The sequence below is a fragment of the Manihot esculenta genome, chromosome 8 (genome assembly GCF_001659605.2).
Source record: "Manihot esculenta cultivar AM560-2 chromosome 8, M.esculenta_v8, whole genome shotgun sequence".
In the NCBI taxonomy this organism is placed as follows: domain Eukaryota; kingdom Viridiplantae; phylum Streptophyta; class Magnoliopsida; order Malpighiales; family Euphorbiaceae; genus Manihot; species Manihot esculenta.
In genome coordinates this window covers 33,443,159-33,464,129 of record NC_035168.2, presented here as the reverse complement: position 1 = coordinate 33,464,129, position 20,971 = coordinate 33,443,159, and the positions used below count along the sequence as shown (strand labels likewise).

The window sequence follows — 20,971 nt, the reverse complement described above, 5'->3', positions numbered from 1 at the left end:
TTGTGGTCACTAATTTATTTCCACTAAATTTCAACAACTTTCACATGTAGTGGAACTCCAGCTCAGTAGAGGGCATGAATAAGAGAAGCTCATTGTCTTCACCCCTTATAACATGACGTGGTTTGACAACTGGGTTGGAAGCAACATTCAGGGGTTGAAGGTAAAATGGTTTGTACATGATGGCTGAATTCCGGTATGAGATTTGTATTTTACTTGTAATAGTTTCACTTAATATTTTTGTTAATAATTTTATATACAAAATGTAACTATATTATTATATTGTATTAATAAATGGGTGATTTAGTCATGGATATTACCATTATTAACAAATCAGTCCCTGTATTTTTAGAAACCTATTAAAACGTCCTTATCTTTTATTTTCGTTAACGAAATAATCCTTTCGTCCTCTTTTCCGTTAAAATTAGATAGATAAAAAAAGGAGAGAAAATTTTTAAAATTCAATTTTACCCTCAAATAAAACCACTTATTTAGTTTTTGGATATTGTTATTGATGACCGCTAGGTTTCTTCACCTCAGTCTAGGGCCAGACCCGCCAGGGCAGCTCATAGCCTGAAGGCTACTAAGCCTCCTCCAAGAGCCAGAGCCAGTCTATTCAGCTCAAAGACTGGGCTCCAGTCCGATTCTTCAAATAGGCCGGTCTAGCTCTCTTGGCCCGATGGACAGATTCCCTTCGGGTCTAGTCTTAACCTCATCCTCCGGCCCAGCCCAGAACTAGGAGGGAGTTCAGCCCATTCGCCTCGTGGGACCATCCGCATGCGCGCCCGGGGAGAATTAGGGGTCGTTATGCATGGGACAGAGATCTGATTCCCTCGTACGTCCGTATCAACGTAGCAGGGATAGGTGGTCCAAAGATACACGTTCTGTTACACGTCACTAGCAGATAAAAGGAAACATATAAAAGGAAACATATAAAAGGAGAAATACTCTCCTCTAGGTCTAAGTTTTTTCAGTTTTACAGAACCCATTGTAAAATCCTATTCTTTGGATCTCAGATCATCAATTGGCGCCGTCTGTGGGAACGAAGGAGATCTTTTCATCGCTGGAGTTCCACTCTCACAAATACCCACTGAGATCCACAATGGCTAACCACAACGAAAACAATCTTGTCAATACCCCTAATGACCTGAGCTCCGCTCAGGAGGGACAACAGTTCTCTTTTTCCAGTCCTACAACACCAAATAACCAAACACCAATCCCTTTCAACCCATCACCAAGCCTAGCGGGGAATGCTTCCGCCGCCACCTTGTCCAACCAAGACCTCCAAACCATGGCCCTCCAACTATAGAGCACCGCCCACTGGTTGGGGCAGATAATGCAGCAACGGGGCCTTAGCACCCCCGCCAACGTGTCACCGGTGGTAGAAGAACCCCAGACCAACGAACCTCAGCCTACCTTCAACCACCCCAGAACTGTCAGCCAAGAAACCGGAGACGAGAGGAGGAGAGCCGGAGAAGAGGAAGAGCCGGCAGCTCGAGTTCATGGAAGGAGGGTGAAGGAGTTGATAGAGAATGATGAAGTCGATAGCTACTCCGCCGGAACCACTGGAAGAATGGGGAGTGAGACATGGGAAGAGGAGGCCCACCAGGAGAGGAAGCCCAAGCGGGAAGGGGAGAGTGTAGACCAGAAGTTGCAAAAGATGAGAGAGCAACTCTTGGCCGAGTTAGGAACGAAGGATCAGAACCAGACCCTCCTACCCACCTCTTCGCCCTTCTCGAAGTGGATACAGCAAGAGACCGTCCCCAAGAAGTTTATGATGCCGCCTATGGCCACATACGACGGGGCTGGGAACCCTAGGGAGCATGTCTTGAACTACAAGACTTTCATGGAGCTGCAAACTCTATCAGACGCCCTGATGTGCAAGGTATTTCCTACGACGCTCTCGGGGCCAGCACGGGCGTGGTTCAACAGCCTTGAGGCGGGAAGCGTTAGTAGCTTTGTAGATCTGGCCATCCGCTTCATCAGCCGGTTTATCGCCGGGGTGCCCGCAGATAGGAAGATGAGTTGCCTGGAGACAGTCAGACAGAGGAGAGACGAATCACTCAGGGAATACGTCGCCCGTTTCAATACGGAGGCCTTGCAAATCTCCGAGCTCGATGAAGGAAGGGCTGTAGAAGCCATGCAGAAGGGGACGACCTCAGCAGATTTCTTTGGTTCACTGAGCAGGAAGCCTCCGACCTCACTGGCCGAGCTAATGAAGCGGGCTGAAAAATACATAAGGCAGGATGATGCCTTAGTAACAAGCAGGTTCGCCAGGGGAGCGTTAGACAAGGGGAAAGCACCGGAGGAAGGAAGGCCGGAGAAGCACGAGAAAAAGCATGGCAAGAGACCTGAGCCTTACCGACAACCCTGGGATCGAAGGGACCAAAGACCTCTACCTCCTCGGGCCTCAGAGCAAAGGTCACTCCCCCCGTGGGTTCCGGAAACACCGACCCCTCTCAGCGTGTATAGAGCCGAGGTGCTCATGGCTGTCCAGGACAAGGAGTTCCTTCAATGGCCTAGGCCTATGAAAATGGAAGCAAGCCAGCGAGATCCTGACAAATATTGTCAATACCATCGCACACATGGCCACGACACCAATAACTGTTTCCAGTTGATTACGGAGATCGAAAGGTTGATAAAAAGAGGGTACCTCAAGAACTTCGTAAGGAAACCAGAGGGACAGAGGCCTCCGCCCAATCCAGCAGCCCAAGCGCCAAGGAGAACGGGAGTCGGACCAGTAAATGATGGGTCCAGTGGGACCATCAACATGATTGTTGGGGGAACAGGAGGCCGGATGAGCCGTAGAGGGAAGAAGAGGAGCCGGAATGGAGAGGGCAGTAGCGCCGAGATCATGCAGGTCACCGAGCACACTCCAGTGACCTTCACTTTCTCTCCGAAGGATGCTCAAGGTGTTCAAATGCCCCATGACGATGCTCTTGTCATCGAAGCCGTCATTCACAACTATCGGGTGAAGAAGATCCTAGTGGATGACGGGAGTAAGGTTAACCTGTTGCCATACCGGGTCTTCCAGCAGATGGGAATCCCTGAAGAGCAGATAGTCCGGAATTAGGCACCGGTCAAGGGGATCGGAGGAGTACCAGTGCCCGTGGAGGGGAAGGTGAAGTTGGCTCTCACCTTAGGCGAAGCACTAATAACTCGCACCCATTATGCGGTGTTCTTAGTGGTCAAACTCTCATTGAGCTACAATGCAATCCTGGGGAGGCCTGCCTTGTTTGACTTCAAGGCAGTCACCAGCATCAGATATCTGGCGTTGAAGTTTCCAACTGAGGCAGGAGTAGGGGTAGTCCGGGGAAGCCAGGAGGAAGCGAGAGCAGTATACTTAGCCACAGTGGCGGAGCCGAGCTCGGCGGCAGAAAGACTTGACTCAGAGGTGCTAGAGGTCAGGGATGAGGAGAAAGAAACCAGAACGGAGCCGGTCGGAGAGCTGGAGACTTTTCCTTTATCAGAAGCAGAGACAGATAAGGTCTTCAGTCTCAATGCCGGCCTCACTAAAGAACAAAAAACTGAAGTCATGGCCCTGATCCGAGGTCACGCATCGAGCTTCGCTTGGAAGCCTTCTGACATACCCGGGATTGAACCAAAGGTGATGACCCATAAGTTGAACGTCCTCCCCGACGCCAGACCGGTAAAACAGAAGAAGAGGGTGGTAGGAAGGGAGAAGCAACAGGCCACCAGGGAGAAAGTACAGAAATTAGAAGAGGCAGGCTTTATTAGGGAAGTTATGTACCCGCAGTGGTTAGCAAATCCTGTATTAGTCAAAAAAGCCAATGGCAAATATAGGATGTGCATAGATTTTACTGACCTGAATCAGGTCTGTCCTAAAGATTGTTATCCTCTCCCTGATATTAATAAAATGGTCGACTCTACGGCCGGTTTCGATTACATGTCTTCTTTGGATGCTATGTCGGGTTATCATCAAATCCCAATGGACAGGTCGGACGAAGAAAAGACCTCGTTCATAACAGAAGAGGGGACCTATTGCTATAAAGCTATGCCCTTCGGGCTGAAAAACGCCGGGGCAACATATCAAAGACTGATGAACAAGGTCTTCAAAGATCAGATCGGCAGAAATGTAGAGGTGTATGTAGATGATATGGTGGTCAAAAGCCCCACTTTCCAGCAGCATATGATAGATCTGAGGGAGGTATTTGATGTATTAGAATAGTATAGAATGAGGTTGAACCCAACAAAATGTGCTTTCTTCATCAGAGGAGGAAAGTTCCTGGGATATATGGTGAGTGGGAAAGGCATCGAGCCCAATCCAGAGAAAATAGAAGCTATACTGAATATGCCAGAGCCAACCTGTGTGAGGGATGTCCAAAGACTGACTAGGAGAGTAGTGGTGTTAAATCGCTTTATGTCCAGGTCGGCAGAGAAATGCTTGCCATTCTTTAAGAAGTTGAGGAAGGTACCAAACTTTGAATGGACGGAAGACTGCCGAAAGGCTTTCGAAGAACTTAAAAGCTACCTCAGCTCCCCTCATGTGCTCAGCAGCCCCTTGGAAGGAGAGGAACTCCTTATATACTTGGCAGCCTCTGAACAAGCGATTAGTGCAGTATTGGTAAGGGTAGATGAAGGAGAACAAAAGCCAGTATTTTACGTCAGTAAGGTACTTAAGGGTGCCGAGACTAGATACCTGAACATTGAAAAGGTGGCGTATGCTCTGTTGCTAGCAGTCCGGAAGTTTAGGGTCTACCTGGAAAGCCATCAAGGTATAGTGATGACGGACTAACCTCTGAAGAAGATTCTGCGCAGGCCAGAAACATCAGGTCGGATGCTTGCCTGGTCCATGGAAATTAGCCCTTACTGCCTAGAATATCGACCTTGGACCTCTATAAAATCTAAGGCCCTGGCTGACTTCATAGCGGAGTGCTCATTTAACGAGGAGCAGGGAGAGTCAACTTTAAAGCGTTGGGGAGTGAGAGAGAAGAAGAGCCTCTCCAAGAATTTGAATGGAAGTTGTATGTAGACGGGGCGTCAAGCGCCGAGGGCAGTGGCGCCGGGATGATGCTTAAAGGGCCTGAAGAGTTTAAGGTCTGCTATGCCCTGCGCCTGGAATTCAAGGCCTCTAATAACGTAGCAGAATATGAGGCTTTAATAAATGGGATGCTGGTGGCAATGGAGGTAGGGGTAACCGACCTCGAAGTAAACAGTGACTCCCAACTGGTAATCAACCAGGTAACTGGGGTATATCAGGCCAGAGATCCAACCATGCAGGATTATTTAGCAAAGGTAAAAGCCATAGAAGCCGAGCTCAAGGGCCGGGGAACCATAGTCAAATACCAAAGAATACCTCGAGAGGAAAATGAAGAAGCAGACTTGCTTAGTTGATTGTCCAAGGAAGAATTAGAGCAGCTCCCTGACGAAGTATACATACAGCATGTCAGCACACCTGCTTTTAATAAAACAGCCACCGTGTTGCAGGTAGAACAAGGCCAGAACTGGATGACCCCATACCTAGAATATCTGGAAAAGGGAAAGCTCCCTGCAGACAAGGATGAAGCAAGAAGGATAGCAGCTAGAGCTGCTAACTACCAAGTAGTAAGGGGGACATTATACAGAAGAGGGAAGTCCAGCCCCTGGCTCAGGTGCGTAAGCCCGGAGGAAGCAATAAAGGTGATGGAAGAGATACACAGAGGAATATGCGGGGCTCACGAAGGGGCAGGAATACTTGCTAATAAAATATTCAGGCAAGGGTATTATTGGCCCACTGTCAAAGGGGAGGCGGAAGAGTTCGTCCGAAAACGCGATATATGCCAGAGGTTCGCTAACGCCATCAATATCCCAGCCACTCCTCAATCCAACATATCCAGCCCCTGGCCCTTCTCACAATGGGGAATAGACATCCTGGGGCCCTTTCCCAAGACCACAGGACAGAGAAAATTCGTAGTGGTGGCTGTGGAGTACTTCTCAAAATGGCTAGAGGCGGAGGCAATCCCTACAATCACAGCCCGCCAGATGATAGATTTCGTATGGGGGCACATCATCTGCAGATTCGGCATACTGAGGGTGCTCGTTTCAGACAACGGCAGGCAGTTTGACTGCAACACCTTCAAAGCATTTACGGCCAACATGGGTATATGGCACAAGTTCTCCTCAGTGGCCCATCCTCAGACCAACGGCCAAATGGAGGTCACCAACAGAGCTATCCTCCAAGGATTGAAGAAACGGCTGGATGGGGTAAAGGCGAACTGGGCGGAAGAGCTCAACAGCATTCTATGGGCACTCCAAACTACCCCCAGAACGTCCACTAAGGAAATGCCCTTTGCACTCGCTTTTGGCACAGAGGCCGTAGTCCCCATCGAGTTACAAATCCCCACTCATCGAGTTCAATTTGCTAACAAAAGCACCAACAGTGACAAGTTGAGAAGTAACCTTGATGCCCTCGAAGAGATTAGGGAGGAAGCCCAAGTCCGAACTGCCACTTATCAACAACGAGCAGCTCGCTACTACAACCAAAGGGTCAGGGAAAGAAGCCTAAAGGTGGGAGACCTAGCCCTGAGAAACCTGGAGGCTACGGGAAAGAGAGCGGCGGTAGGCAAGTTAGCACCAACCTGGGAGGGCCCCTTTAGAATAACAAAAGTGGTCAGGCCAGGAGTATACCGAATTGAAAATATGCAGGGAAACCCTGAGCCCCATGCCTGGAATATCCAACACTTGAAAAGATACTTCCCTTGAGGTATCGATAAATGCAAAAGACTTATTGTATTTTAAAAGCATGGTAATAAAATAGGCGATGCTTATCGTCTCAATTCATTACTTGTCTCTACTCACATGGCTCTCATGAAAGAAACAAAAGGGAAAAATGAAACAGGCATAAGTGCCCAAGACCTCAGTTAGGCACAAAACCAGCTGAGATGACGAAGCGACAGTAAGGCCAATGAGCCTGAATCTTGTCCAAGACCTCATTTAGGCACAAAACCAGCTGAGATAACGAAGCGACAATAAGGCCAATAAGCCTGAATCTTGCCCAAGACCTCAGTTAGGCACAAAACCAGCTGAGATGACGAAGCGACAGTAAGGCCAATGAGCCTGAATCTTGCCCAAGACCTCAGTTAGGCACAAAACCAGCTGAGATGACAAAGCGACAGTAAGGCCACAGAGCCCGAATCTTACAGAAGACCTCAAAGAAGGTACAAGGCCGGCGGATCTCAAAGATCTCCCAGAGCAAAAACGGCCGGCGAGGATCTCAAAAAGACCTCCCGAAGCAAAAACGGCCGGCGGGATCAACAAGATCTCCCCGGAGCAAAAACGGCCAGGATCCCGTAAGACCTCTTGGAGCAAAAATGGCCAAGATCTCCCCGGAGCAAAAACGGCCAGGATCCCGTAAGATCTCCTGGAGCAAAAACGGCCGGCGGGATCAACAAGATCTCCCCGGAGTAAAAACGGCCAGGATCCCGTAAGATCTCCTGGAGCAAAAATGGCCGGCGGGATCAACAAGATCTCCCCGGAGCAAAAAAGGCCAGGATCCCGTAAGATCTCCTGGAGCAAAAACGGCCGGCGGGATCAACAAGATCTCCCCGGAGCAAAAACTGCCAGCGAGGATCTCAAAAAGACATCCCGGAGCAAAAACGGCCAACGGGATCAACAAGATTTCCTCGGAACAAAAATGACCTGGAGCCCTGAAACACAGCCCGTCTGAGGCTCGTCAAGAAAGCAAGAAATTAAGCGCTGACTTCACAAAAAAGAAGGAGAATTTTCGAACTCATGAGCCCGTCACACAAACAACGCAAAAGCTGTAGCACAAAAATCCAAGTAAATAACAAAAATCCGAGCTCCTTGATCAGCTGAACGGACGAACTCACGACAAAAGCAAATGATCCCACCCACAGCTCGGATCAACTCACAATAAACGAACGCTTAGCAAAAATGACCCTGGGAGAGGAAAACGACAACACAGCTGAACTCCCCCTCCCAGTGGGGCATACAGCCCACACCGCACCAACTGACAAAGGATAACCTCAAAGGAGACCAGATACCCAAACTCATTACCAGACGGAAAGGTAAAATCGTCTAAAATAAAGCAGCGCCATTCCAAATGAAGTTTAGGGATTTACCCGCTCACCACTCACGTCATAAATGCTGAGGAGGTAAAAGGGGCAACTCGAGGAGAAATTCAAAGGCATGAGCAGATGAAACCCCAGTTTCAGCCCTTATCAAATTGGAACTAAGGGCAAAAAGGCCGGCCCTGCTTATCACCTTCAAAGGTACGCGATCTGACTTATTACTATTAAACAAGGGTTGTATGACCAAGCTCATAATGACGAAGTAATAAGAGAAAAATGAGGCTGTCCTTGCAAGAATCATAAGAACTTGCAGGTCGAGAGTCCAATCCCATGTTAAAAACAGAGCTCATGGATAAGTATAGTCCAACCCAGAAAGAGCTTGCAGATAAGAATGCCTTAGCAAAATAAATGAGTCTATAAGCCAAAAGTTCAGTCAATTAGTAGAATTTCAGTTCTGATGAGTTTGAAAGCAAAAAGAAGAAAACAAGCAAAACAAGTAAAAATAAAGTTTCATTAAAAGAAAAGTACATTTATAGCATGTTACAAGTGCCTACTCCACTGAAGGAAAAACTGTCCTTAAAGGACTTACACGACCAGAGGTACTATTATCTACCATGTTCCCTTTTTAGCTCGGCGGACTCCTTATACTCCCTTAGAGGTCCCCTACTCCCCAGCCGAACTCTATCTCGTTATTATAGGAGAGCTGAATAAGTTGATTTCCATAAGCATCTCTCACTGTTCCGTCATAAGCAGGCTTTCTGTCGCCCAAGTGTGATGCACGATACACTTGAGCAAGCCGAGGAAAATTGACGAGGCATTCTGAAGAGCAATGGAACAAGTGAATGTTAGAAACCTACACACATACTATGTTGGACTAATTTTAGCAGATTACCCTTGCTTATGTTACATGTGTGAATAGCATCTTGTATCTCACAGTAAGCCTCAGAAACCATGTTATTCCATGAGTTTGAGTCAGGAGCAGACATCAGGGGCACCACGAGAACCTTCTCCTCCTCCCCGGGAGAAAGAAAGACAGAAGCCGATCTTCCAGAAGCCCAAGACTTCTTTGGAGCGCGAACCAGGACAAGCACTTTGATGAGAATGGGACACTTGCCTCCGACCTTCTCCGCTACACCCCCATCATCCACAAAGCTGAGTTCCCTATCCTCGGCAGTCGGACCGACCTCGGAAGGGACCCTATAGACATTCCCCACAAAGGCGATCTCAGCCCTGCTAGCAAGGGTCCCCATCTCAGCTATGAAGGCCTCAGGCCTCTCTCCAGAAGCATCGCCAAAAGACGGGGCAGGCTTCGCTCCCGTCAAACCGGAGTCCTCGCTCGGCCTTGAAGCCCGAGGGAACCTGAGAGCTTGAACAACTACTGCGGCTGAGATGGACTTGTCAATACTTGGCTGCCTTGAAGATTCAGCACCGAGAAAGCTCGGCTCCGGAGCTTGGGCAGGAACAAGAGGAGGAGGCCGGCTGGACGACCTGAACGATATAACTTCGACCACTAGTTGGGTAAACCCCCCGCCGATCGTCCAACCAGGAGGGCGTCCGGGGCTACATTCAGGCTCCCCCTGGACAGCGTAAGAATTTTAAGGGGTTCAATCTGATTCATCTTCACCTAAGAAACTGCAAAAAATCCAAAACCGGGGCAAGTCAGAATGGCTCTCAACAAGAATCACAAAAGCAAGATCAAAATGGACATCTATAAGGGACAAGGTAATAAAATTTTCGGCTCGCCTTGACCAGCCCGAATAAGGTACCAAACGGATGCCTCATGAATGTGAAACCCCCACTCAGACAGATAGGTTCAAAAGAAAATATGAAGAGAATAAAATTAGTGGCTGACACTTGAGAAGCAATCTCGAAATGCTATAAAAATCCCATGGAAGAAAAGAAATAAGAGAAAGGAGTTCACGCCTTCATGAAGATTGATTATACCAAAGGTATATGGATCGGAAGGAAAGACCCCCTCCATTCTGGCGAAGGTCCTGAAAGGGAAGAAGGGGGTGATATCGAGAGATACTCCGAGAAGGAGGTTCTTATGCTGAACGAGGTGATGCTAGACTCTAGGCTAGCGGCGTCAGGATCCTTAAAGGATATTCATAGAAAAGGAAGGAAGGCGTATCTGGAAAATAAAAGCAAGAAAGTGAAGACGATAGTACGCACAAAGAACAGAGGAAAGCCAGAAATGGAAAAGGACAGAGGGGACTCGAAAGTCAAAAGGACAAAAAGATAAAAAGGCATTACGAAGGAAGCAGTACATAAACAGACGCGGTCATAATGATTCTTGGGATTTACCCCCTCATCAGTCGAAGCAATAACTGACGAGAAGGTAAAGGGGCAATTGATGACCGCTGGGTTTCTTCACCTCAGTCTAGGGCCAGGCCCGCTAGGGCAGCTCATAGCCTGAAGGCTATTAAGCCTCCTCCAAGAGTCAGGGCCAGTCCATTTAGCTCAAAGACTGAGCTCCAGTCCGATTCTTCAAATAGGCCGGTCTAGCTCTCCTGGCCCGATGGACAGATTCCCTCCGGGTCTAGTCTTAACCTCATCCTCCAGCCCAGCCCAGAACTAGGAGGGAGTTCAGCCCATTCGCCTTGTGGGACCATCTGCATGCGCGCCCGGGGAGAATCAGGGGCCGTTATGCATGGGACAGAGATCTGATTTCCTTGTACGTCCGTATCAACGTAGCAGGGACAGGTGGTCCAATGATACACGTTCTGTTACACGTCACTAGTAGACAAAAGGAAACATATAAAAGGAGAAATACTCTCCTCTAGGTCTAAGTTTTTTCAGTTTTACAGAACCCATTGTAAAACCCTATTCTCTGGATCTCAGATCATCAGTTATTATTAACAAATTAGTCCCTACATTTTCAAAAATCTATTAAAATATTTTTATCTATTTTTATATATATTAAAACGTCCTTATCATTTCTTTCCATCAATAAAATAGTCTCTATCTTTTCTCATATCTATTAAAACGTTCTTATCATTTCTTCCCGTCAACAAAATAGTCCCTACTCATCGTTTCTTTTCGTCAACAAAATCGTCTCTTCCTATATTTTCAGAAATATATTAAAACGTCCTTATCTTTTCTCATATATATTAAAACGTCCTTATCGTTTTTTTTGTCAATGAAATAGTTTTTATCTTTTCTCACATCTATTAAAACGTCCTTATCGTTTCTTTTCGTCAACGAAATAGTCCCTCCTCCTCCTTCTCAAAAAAGAAGAAGAAGATGATGATGATGAAGGAGAAGAAGAAGAAGAAGAAGGAGAAGAAGAAGAAGCAGAAGAAGCAGAAGCAGAAGAAGAAGTAGAAGAAGGAGGAAGAATTGACGAAGAAGAAAAAGGAGGAGGAGGAGGAGGAAAAAAAAGGGGTTAATTTGGTCTTTTACTATATTTTTAAAGGTAAAAATAAACGGAAAGACTATTTCGTTGACGGAGAGAAAAGATTTATGTTTTAATAAGTTTCTAAAAATACAGGGACTGACTTATTAATAATGACAATATTCGTGGACTAAATTATAAATCTCCATTAATAAATTTAATTCAATTTAGCCTGATTTAATCTAATAGTTAATGGCATATCACTCAGCTTATAAGATTTAGATTCTATTCTTACATTCCAATTTTTTACTAAAAAAAGTTAAATAATATTGAATTTAAATAATGGCTCTGTTGAGTTGAGATTTTTTCGAAGTGTTCTATAACTGATTTTTTAGAATTTTATATCACTCTACTTTTATTTTTCATTTAAATTAAAAAATATAACTAATATGGTTAAAATAACATATGTATCTTTTACTTATTTTATTTTATTAGAAGTTAAATGATTTGTATTATTATACTATTTTAAAAACTAATAATTTGTTAATATTTATTAAAATCGAAATATATTAATAGATAAATTATTTAAAAATATACAACTATATGGATAAATAACTTATTTTAGAGAAATATATTTTTAATATTTCACCAATATAAATATAATCTCCTACAAAACGGAAATTACAATTTTTGCATGAAATCGTGGTAGTAATTGGAAAAGAAAAAAAAAGAAAATTATGGGGTCAAAATAAAAATAAAATTTATAATTTAATTTCTGTTTTATAAAAAAATTAATTAATTTATCAATTTTAAAAAATATGATTGATTTTTCTGTTGATTTAAATTTTAATATTATTTTAATATAAAATAATAAATTAATAAATTTTTTTATAAAATTAAAATATTAATTAATAAATTTTATTAAAATTGATAATATTTAACTATTAAAATTAATTGAAAAATAAATTAATAAATTTTTTATAATATTAAAAATATTTAATATATTTTTTAAAATTAAAGGTGAATTAATAATTTATTTTTTATTTTTATAATAGGAGAACTAAATAATACTTTTTCCGAATAGAAATGCTGAAACTTGGGCAATTATCGCGAGGGAAAGCCGTAGAAGCTTTAGCTCAGGGCTGAGGCAGTTGTCTTCCAGCGTCCAAATTACTATTTAAAACTCATTCTCTTTCTTTCATTTTGTTGGCCCATTATAAATATATATCAAACCAGTTCTATGGCTTCTATTTCAGTGCTCGGAATTCCATCGGTAACTGCTGGAAGAGCTTCAACCGCCGCCGCCACCACCCCCACTACCGTACGTTGTCGTCTTCCTACGTATCGAATTTTCTCTTTTTTATCATTCAATTTTTAGACGTTTATGAATTTTGATTGGTGTTTCAGAGATGGAGCAGACCAATCGCTTCTCAACCTTCCGGTTTCCCCAATTCCACTTTATGCGGTTGCTCTTTCTCTCTCTGTCTCTCTTTTTTTCAATTTAAACTTGTATTTTGTTCCTGCGGTGTTTGGATAATTCTAATATTGAAATTTTGGGTTTTTTGTAGTTCAAAGCAGCTCCATGAGTTACAGAAGAGACATTGGGAGAAGAGAAGCAGTTATCTTATCCGTTGGGTTAGTGAGTGGAGCTCTGTGGAATGCTACCATTGATGGAGGAGCTTTGGCATCTGAATTCGCTGACAGTAAGTTTGCCACTTCTTCTTTCGAGTTTTATGCATGCAAGCCCTTACCAGGAAAATCTCTTCTTCAACCCATGTAGTTTGCAAAAGGTTCAATTTAATTGATTTTAATGAAAGTATTTCATTATTTTTAACTTAAAAGAATGTTCATTTTAAATGAAATATAATTTATGCATACATGTTTTTGTAAGAATTCATTTGAATATTTGAATTACTTTTTGACAAATAATTTACTTCAAATGGATAATAAAACATTTTTGGTGGACTTTACATCCGCTCACCTCCTTTTGCAATTGCGAATATTTCATTTATCAATCCAAGTTCAAGTTGAGCTTGTTGTCAGGAAGTTAATTTCAAAATTGTAGGAATGAATTTGAGCATGTTATTTCTTCAAGAGCTCAAATTTTTTTATATGAACCACAGAGGCAGAGTGATGCAAGATAGAATTGTTGAGAATTGAATTTTAATACATGAGGGTATGGGACTTGTATGAAGGACTTACTCTTCTTGGACATATTTTTATGCATGCAGTGCCAGCAATACGGGGAAAGGATTATGGGAAGTCAAAGATGCGGTATCCAGACTACACTGAAACAGATTCAGGTCTTCAGTATAAGGTCAATGATTGGACAAAATATATGTTTTTGAATTTGTATGTTACATTCAAGCATCTCATAGTTCAGTTTTTCTTTCGAAATTCTTTAGTCTTAATCGAAAAGAATGCAGGACTTGCGAGTGGGAGATGGTCCCAAGCCTAAGATGGGAGAGACAGTTGTGGTAAGTTTCTCTCTCTCTCTCTCTCTGAAAGTCATCCAATTTTTCTCTCTCTCTCTCTGAAAGTCATCCAATTTAATCTAAGTAATTTTACTGCTATTGCTTTCATTCTGATTTCTCTTTCCCATTTTGTGGGAAATAATACTACTTAAATTCAAATTAAGACCTCAGTCCTCACTGATTGAGAGATTCAATTCGTTTTGCTGAATACAAGGACTGCAGGGAGTAATATTGAATCATAATCACAAGTTTGAGAGAGAATTTAGTATCTTTAATAAATAGTTTTCCCTTATATACAACAGATACAACTGAGAAAGGAAAAGAAGAAAAGGGCTGGAAAAAGGCAGCTGGAAAGTTACAGTTCAGTCAACCAAAAAATAGATGTCTAAAATTTGAACCTAAATAGAATTTGGTTTGTAAAAATGACTATTTGAGTTAAATAGCTATTACAACTCTTCAACCTTTTTCTGTCTGTCTTGATAATCAGCAAGAAAAGAGATCCTTCTACTGTGTGGTTCAATCCTTGCCAACCTCTCTTCACTCATTACTGTGACAAAAAATTTGGCAAAGATAATGATGATGATTAAGGAGTTTTGGATTACTAAAATATTTAGATGATTCCTTGCATCGGTTAAACACTATTCTTAAAAATTTTTTATTATGGGAATGGATTTCTTCTTCTTCTTTTCCTTTTTTGGTCTTCAAGAACGGATTTCTTCAATGCTGACTATGTTAGCTTTCAACTTTCAAGTCCAATGTTCAATCTGGTTGTTCTATTATCTAGTTGGCACAATGGATATAATTTATGAAGTATGGATTTGTTTTAGGTTGATTGGGATGGTTACACCATAGGATACTATGGCCGTATATTTGAAGCTCGAAACAAGACAAAGGGTGGTTCCTTTGAGGTAAGAAATGCTTCTCCATTTCTGGAGTAGAGGTACATGACTAGCTTAACAATGTTTTGCAATTTCCTGATATGCAGGGAAATGAGAAGGACTTTTTCAAATTCAAACTAGGATCTGGCGAGGTGAAAACTTATTTCCTACTGGTTTAGCAATGTTATCCTTATATTTTCTATAAAAGGATATATTTGCACTCATGCTTTTTGTTACGAACTTTCTCCTTTGGTATTAATCTTGTGTCATGCTCATGCTTTTCTTCAATTTTACACATTTGCATCGTCTACTTAATAGTTTGTCCTTTTTATGAGATTATATCAGAAGCTGGCACTATACATATTTAGTTGTCTGGAACAAGTACACAGATTTGGATTAACTTGAGATTTGAGGGTGATTTGACCATATGAATTTTGGAGCATGGTTCATTTCCTTCCTAAATGTCATTTATACTCAAAACTTTTAATGTTCAGGTAATACCAGCTTTTGAGGAAGCTGTTTCAGGCATGGCTTTGGGTGGAGTTAGAAGGTGCTGCAACTGGTTTTCTCAAATACGTACCCTTTGTCATGGAAATGTCATTGGAATGCTAATATATGATTAAATTTTTGAATGTTCCTCAAAAGATAATTTGCTTTTATAATTTGTGCTCAAGTTTCACGTATACTTCACAGTGATGCAGGATAATTGTGCCCCCAGAACTGGGATATCCTGAGAGTGACTTCAATCGGAGTGGCCCAAGACCAACAACCTTTTCTGTAATACACGGTGTTTTTGCTGATCCTTGTGTTGCACTTATGTGCCTTTCCTCTAACAGCACAATTGTGGGTTTGGCAGGGCCAGAGAGCCTTGGATTTTGTGCTGAGGAACCAGGGACTGATAGACAAAACTCTGCTTTTTGATATTGAACTCCTCAAAATTATGCCAAGCTGAGGAATCAAGGTGCTTCGCTTGTAACATAAAAGATTAGGTTAAGTTTTGTTCCATCAAAGATTAGGTTAAGTTTTGTTCCATCAATCGCCTCTTTTATCTGAGCATGGATTTGTAGTTCCATGTATAACGACTTCTTTGTCCGATTCAGGTGCTGAAAGAGAATAGCCCTTTGCACGAGCCATATTAAAAACTCTACCATTCAAGGGACTTGGAGAATTTAGTTCATGAAGCTGCAAAGGTTTTGTTGTTTATTCAAATATCCCATCTGTCTCTATCATCATATTTCAAATCAATAAATTTTCAAGAATTCAATTCAGTTGAGTTCTTTTTTGCCAATTCTCAAGTTTAGAATAGAAGAATTTAATTCTTTTTAACTTACAAAAGAATTATCTTAAAGAAATAAAATTCATGCATGGCTGTTTAAAAGTTCATTTGAATTCTTTTATTGCTAATTATTTATTCCAAACAAACCTAGTTGGTAAAGTTTTTGTTGTCATTTTAGCGTTACACCATTGGTGAAAGATTGGATTATATTGTAGCTTGTTCAAAATGGATGTATATATGCTCTTTTTTTTTTTCTTTCAATTTGAATGCATCACTGAAAATTATAGGGTCTCGACAAATAGGTAAAATAGCCATTAACATAGCTAGCTATATTCAAAGGTATTCACTCCGGGTGCATCTTCCTTTGATGGTCCTACGAGATCTTTCCGTTCTTCAGATCATTTTACTTTTCAGACTTGCTTAAGGCTTTGGAATTTGGCATTCCAAATATTATGAACTTTGTAATGTATTTAAGTTTCAAGGACATTAACATTAGCTGGCCAATGAAAAGAGAAGAGTAAGAACTCGGGATTATCATCATTATCATTTATTGCTATAGATGCTTCTTCTCTGTTGTGCATTTGAAGGTATAACATCGTTCTATTTGTTTGGAATATTTTTAGTGTTGCTACAGCTTAATTCTCCGTTGCCTCTTGATACAATGTCTTGTTATTATTGAAAATAAAACGGCTTCTTTAAACTGGTCTTTCGAGCAAATGAGACCAGAAGCAGGAGTAATGAGGTGCTCAGGATTTGAGGCGCAACAATCTGAGTTTCATCCTCTTCTCCTGGTGGTTTTCTAGAGTTTTATGGTCTCCTACTAGTCTAGCAGAGTATTATCTAGTTCGTGGTTTGCTTTAGTTGATTGGACAAGTATGGGAACAGGATATGGCACTTTGCTAGGTATGGGTATGCAGGAGGTAGATTTAGTTGGAAAGCTATTTGAGATAGTTGTATGAAAAATTATATTAATTGGAACCATTATTTCATGTGTATATGAGCACGTGCTGGTTGAACAAAAGGCAGGACGTGTTTGGTTTAAGTGAGTTATTTTCTAAAAAATAAATTTGTTTAGAAATAATTTTAATTGAAAATAATTTAATTGAATTAGTGAAAGCAAATTACCTTTTTAAAACTATATCAATCAAACAGATAAAATTTACTTTCTGAAAATTTAAAATTTCTTGATCGAATTATAAACTCTAAATAATGTCGTAAACAAATCCAAATTTCAAACCAGTAACTAGTTTAAACTTTAAAAACAATCTCAAATAAAATGCAACAATAACTCCCAAATGCAACAATAATAATATTAAAAAAATCTCAAGTTAAATGTTCAAGAATTAACGGCGGAAGTTTTCATTAAAAAATATATATTTTAATTAACTGTGGACAAGGATTTGGAGTAACCATTAATTAACTTCCAAAATAAAATTTTGAATCACCATTGGTACTGGAATGTTTTAGGTAACTTGATCTAGTATTACTATCTATTATGAAGGGTTTGAGCAATTTTCCATTTTGTTCAGTTTGTTTTTTTTTTTTCGAGTTTCAATTTAATTTGATTAACCGAAATTAATCAAAAAAATTGAACCCATGGAAATATATATAAAAGAAGAAAAAATAAAAAGAAAAAGAAAAGAGGAAGCGTATCCAGCAAGAGATAGAAGCTACGCTAAATGGTATCATTAACGAGCTAGAACATAGGCTTGCCTAAGTGTCACAAACTACATCAATCTGCATAAAAATTTATGGAAACTGAAACTCATCCATAATGCTATTATTCTTGCTAGTCAACTGAAAGCTTCCGGCGCTTGTAACGCACCATTACCTTTCCTTTCACACCCACGACCATTGCATTCCAGTCGATCTCTGGAAAAGGAGAAACCAGCTCCAATTCAAAATTCCTCAGCAAATGGCTCCATATAGCTTTTATCTGCAAATATGCAAATGGTTCACCAAGGCATCCGTGCCTGCCACCTCCAAAAGAAATATATGAAAATGCCCCTGCCACTTTGTCTTCTTCCCTCCCAACAGCAAATCTGTCAGGATCATATCTGTCTGGATCCTTGTAAATATGAGGAAGCCTATTTGCAAATGCTGGAGATGTTGCAACAATGTGACCCTTGGGAATGTCATATTCTTTTCCCTCCCGGGTTGTCACAGTAAAATCACTGTGAGAGCTGCGTAGCAGCATTATTAATGGAGGATGGAGCCTTAGGGCTTCCTTAATGCACCGATACAGGACATCCATCTCAGACAAAACATCATGATCAACCTTATTCCCATGCTTTCTCATGAGGGTTTTTTGCTCCTGCTGTACCGCAGATAAGTACTCCTTGTAACGGAGGAGATATGCCCCAGTCCAAGTGGAGGTGATGGAACTGGTGTGCTGGCCAGCAAAGAGAGCAGCAATGAGCAAGCCTGTAATCTCAGATTCACTTGTTGGGCGGCCATTTTTGTACTTTGAGTCTATGAAGCACTGCAACATGTCATTCTCTGATTTTCCACCAAGTTTACGAGAAGCTATAATGCTTGCAAAGATTTCTGCAAGCCTCTTGCGAGCCCTGTCACGGCGACGGTGAGCTGGAATGGGCAGGTATGGGAACAAGACACTGATAGGAAGCATTCCATTGTCCAGGTCATGGAATAAAGCAGATACATCGTCAAAAAGCTTATCACGAACTTCTCGACCCAAAAGACATCTACTGGCAGTCAATATAATCAGATGTTCAAGTTCATACTTTATATCAACTTCACCACTGTCTCCCCACTTTGAGAAGTAATCCTGGCCAGTTCCACATAGCAACACAACAATTAGGACCATGGAATTCTTACATTATGTAGGTACATTAATCTGAAATTTGCACAAAGGAATCTCATATCTAAGCAGCAACTTGCCAAAATCCACACCATACTGAACAAAGCCAGTCCACAGCAATAAGATAATAAAATTTAATTTTTGAATAAACAATGCAAAACGACAGGCAGAAACATTCCAAGTAGACACTTTATTCATAAAACAAATAGTGGGTGGTTAAGCCTTTAGTTAAAACAACGACGTATACATGAAAATGTTCTTTACATAATCCCAGAAACTTATCTTGAAAAGTAGTCAAATAGAGCTGATACAATACTTATTCCTGAATCTTTTTCACAGAAAGATACACATTCTTTTCCCTCAATGAATATACTTCCGTCTTTCACTGACGCACCTGACCGACCAAACTCCAGTATAAATGTATTTTTAGTTCTAGTGCCTCGGCCTTCTCAAGGACTCGATGCATTAATGAAAGCTACCAATAAATAGAAAAGCGGTTGAGTACATATCTTTCTACACATCCTTTCAGAATTGAAACATGACCGCATCAAATTCCAATGAATACCATGTAATAAAAAATAAATAAAAATTGTTAAGACTTAAGATATGAGCCCGAAAAGCAAAAGGGAAATGCGACCAGAAACCTCAAAAGCTTACCTCTGCTTCCATGACCATCTGATCGACGTAGCCTTTGAGTTTGTTGACCCTCAGAGACTCTGTAAAGAAGCGGAACTGCTCTTGTCGCACAGTGTAATCGACATCAAACACAACACCTGGGCCAAAGGTAGGCACATTGAACTGATATACCTCCTGCTGGCTGAGGTCTGCCTCTGGGGCCTTGAAGAAGTGAGCTGACACCTCAGGCCCAATCAAGAAGGTAATCTTCCAATGAGCTAGGTTCACAGAGAAAACACTGCCAAGCTTTGGGTACTCTTCACGAAGCATTATAATCGGGCCTTTCAAGAAGCGGATTAATCCTCCAACCAGTGGCCAACCGCTCACAACTGGAGGCAGACGTTTTCTGGATCTAGGCATAATGAAGGTGGAGATAAGCTTGGCCACGATTAGAGTAGCCACGATGAGGACACCCATATTGAGGAGCTTGTTATCTGAATCCATGGCGATTAAGGCGAACAGTACAGATTTAACTGAAAATCAAAGAAAGAATCATAAATATCAGATGAATAAGAATCACAATACTAAAAGGACATCTAAATTCCGATTTCAAAACAGTCTCCAATTTAATTTAATTATCAAAAGCAAAATAAATCTGAATCTTAGACCTAATTGGAGAGAGAAAATCCTGATTCAAATACTTCAATTAGGTTACAACTAAAAGCAAATGAAAACTATCCATAATCCGGGCAAGAAATGGAAGAAGCGGAGAAATCGAGATAATGCAGACAATGAGCAAAATCAAAGACGAGAGAGAGAGAATTGAGTACCCGATCTTGTGATTGAAACGCAGAGAGAATCTCAGAGATGGAAAATGAAGAGGGAGATCATGTGGACTAGGATTGGAGAGTGACCTAGTTGAATGGCATCTCTCTTACGCTCGGAGTTGCTATTAATCAGAGTGTGATTATAAAGATTCAAGAGCTTAATTAGAAGCTAATGATACAGCACTATGCGTGTGTCGTTTTCACGGGACTCATTAGTTTATAGCAAAGAAACGTTGGATGGGAGCGGGCAAGCTCACTGGTTTAGCTTTCAGAAAACAGTGGGCTTGTGCACTGCGGCCTGCAGAGCAATCACGTGTGTTCCTCGTGTTAAGGTAAATAATAATAAGAAAAGAATTATTATTTAATCTTGAAAAATTCATTACTCATCACAATTTTTTTAAAAAAATACCTTAAAATGTTAAAAAGTATATTAATTAATTTTATTTTAATTTTAGAATTTAAATATTTTGTTATTTAATTTGTATAATTTTCAAAAATTATTAATAAATTTTTTAAGTTTATAAAAAAAATTATTAATTAGTTTTTTTATATTTAAATATTTTAAATTTTTTAATAGTATTTAATAGTTAGATTTAACGGATGAATTAGAAAGTTTTTAAAGTGTTTGAGATATTTTATTACTTTTTAAAATTAAAAAATTATTTAATGAATTTTTTTATAATATAGAAATTAAATAATAATTAAAAATAATAATAATT

At 41.0% G+C, this 20,971-nt stretch overlaps 2 protein-coding genes across 6 annotated transcripts; one reads left to right on the top strand and one right to left on the bottom strand.

Annotated features, from left to right (window-relative positions):
- Positions 1-12,439: 12,439 nt before the first annotated feature.
- LOC110620313 (peptidyl-prolyl cis-trans isomerase FKBP19, chloroplastic) lies at positions 12,440-16,001 on the top strand. 5 transcript variants are annotated; one of them, XR_002488798.2, is made up of 11 exons: positions 12,451-12,682; positions 12,769-12,826; positions 12,930-13,064; positions 13,593-13,678; positions 13,788-13,838; positions 14,663-14,743; positions 14,821-14,865; positions 15,208-15,263; positions 15,415-15,490; positions 15,570-15,729; positions 15,814-16,001. XR_002488798.2 is itself a non-coding variant. In XM_021764003.2 (11 exons), the coding sequence occupies exons 1-10, from the start codon at positions 12,602-12,604 to the stop codon at positions 15,663-15,665; spliced, it is 765 nt and encodes a 254-aa protein (XP_021619695.1). In that variant the 5' UTR covers positions 12,451-12,601; the 3' UTR covers positions 15,666-15,674; positions 15,814-16,001. The 5 variants fall into 5 exon arrangements, 3 of the variants coding, with proteins under 3 accessions (XP_021619693.1, XP_021619695.1, XP_021619694.1); XR_002488799.2 differs by having other exon boundaries at positions 15,407-15,490; positions 15,570-15,702; XM_021764003.2 differs by having other exon boundaries at positions 15,570-15,674.
- A 1,649-nt stretch (positions 16,002-17,650) lies between these two features.
- LOC110621258 (sterol 14-demethylase) lies at positions 17,651-20,490 on the bottom strand. Its single transcript, XM_021765460.2, has 3 exons — positions 20,256-20,490; positions 19,468-19,958; positions 17,651-18,777 (listed from the first exon to the last, which is right to left on the bottom strand). The coding sequence occupies exons 2-3, from the start codon at positions 19,927-19,929 to the stop codon at positions 17,779-17,781; spliced, it is 1,461 nt and encodes a 486-aa protein (XP_021621152.1). The 5' UTR covers positions 19,930-19,958; positions 20,256-20,490; the 3' UTR covers positions 17,651-17,778.
- Positions 20,491-20,971: the final 481 nt, after the last annotated feature.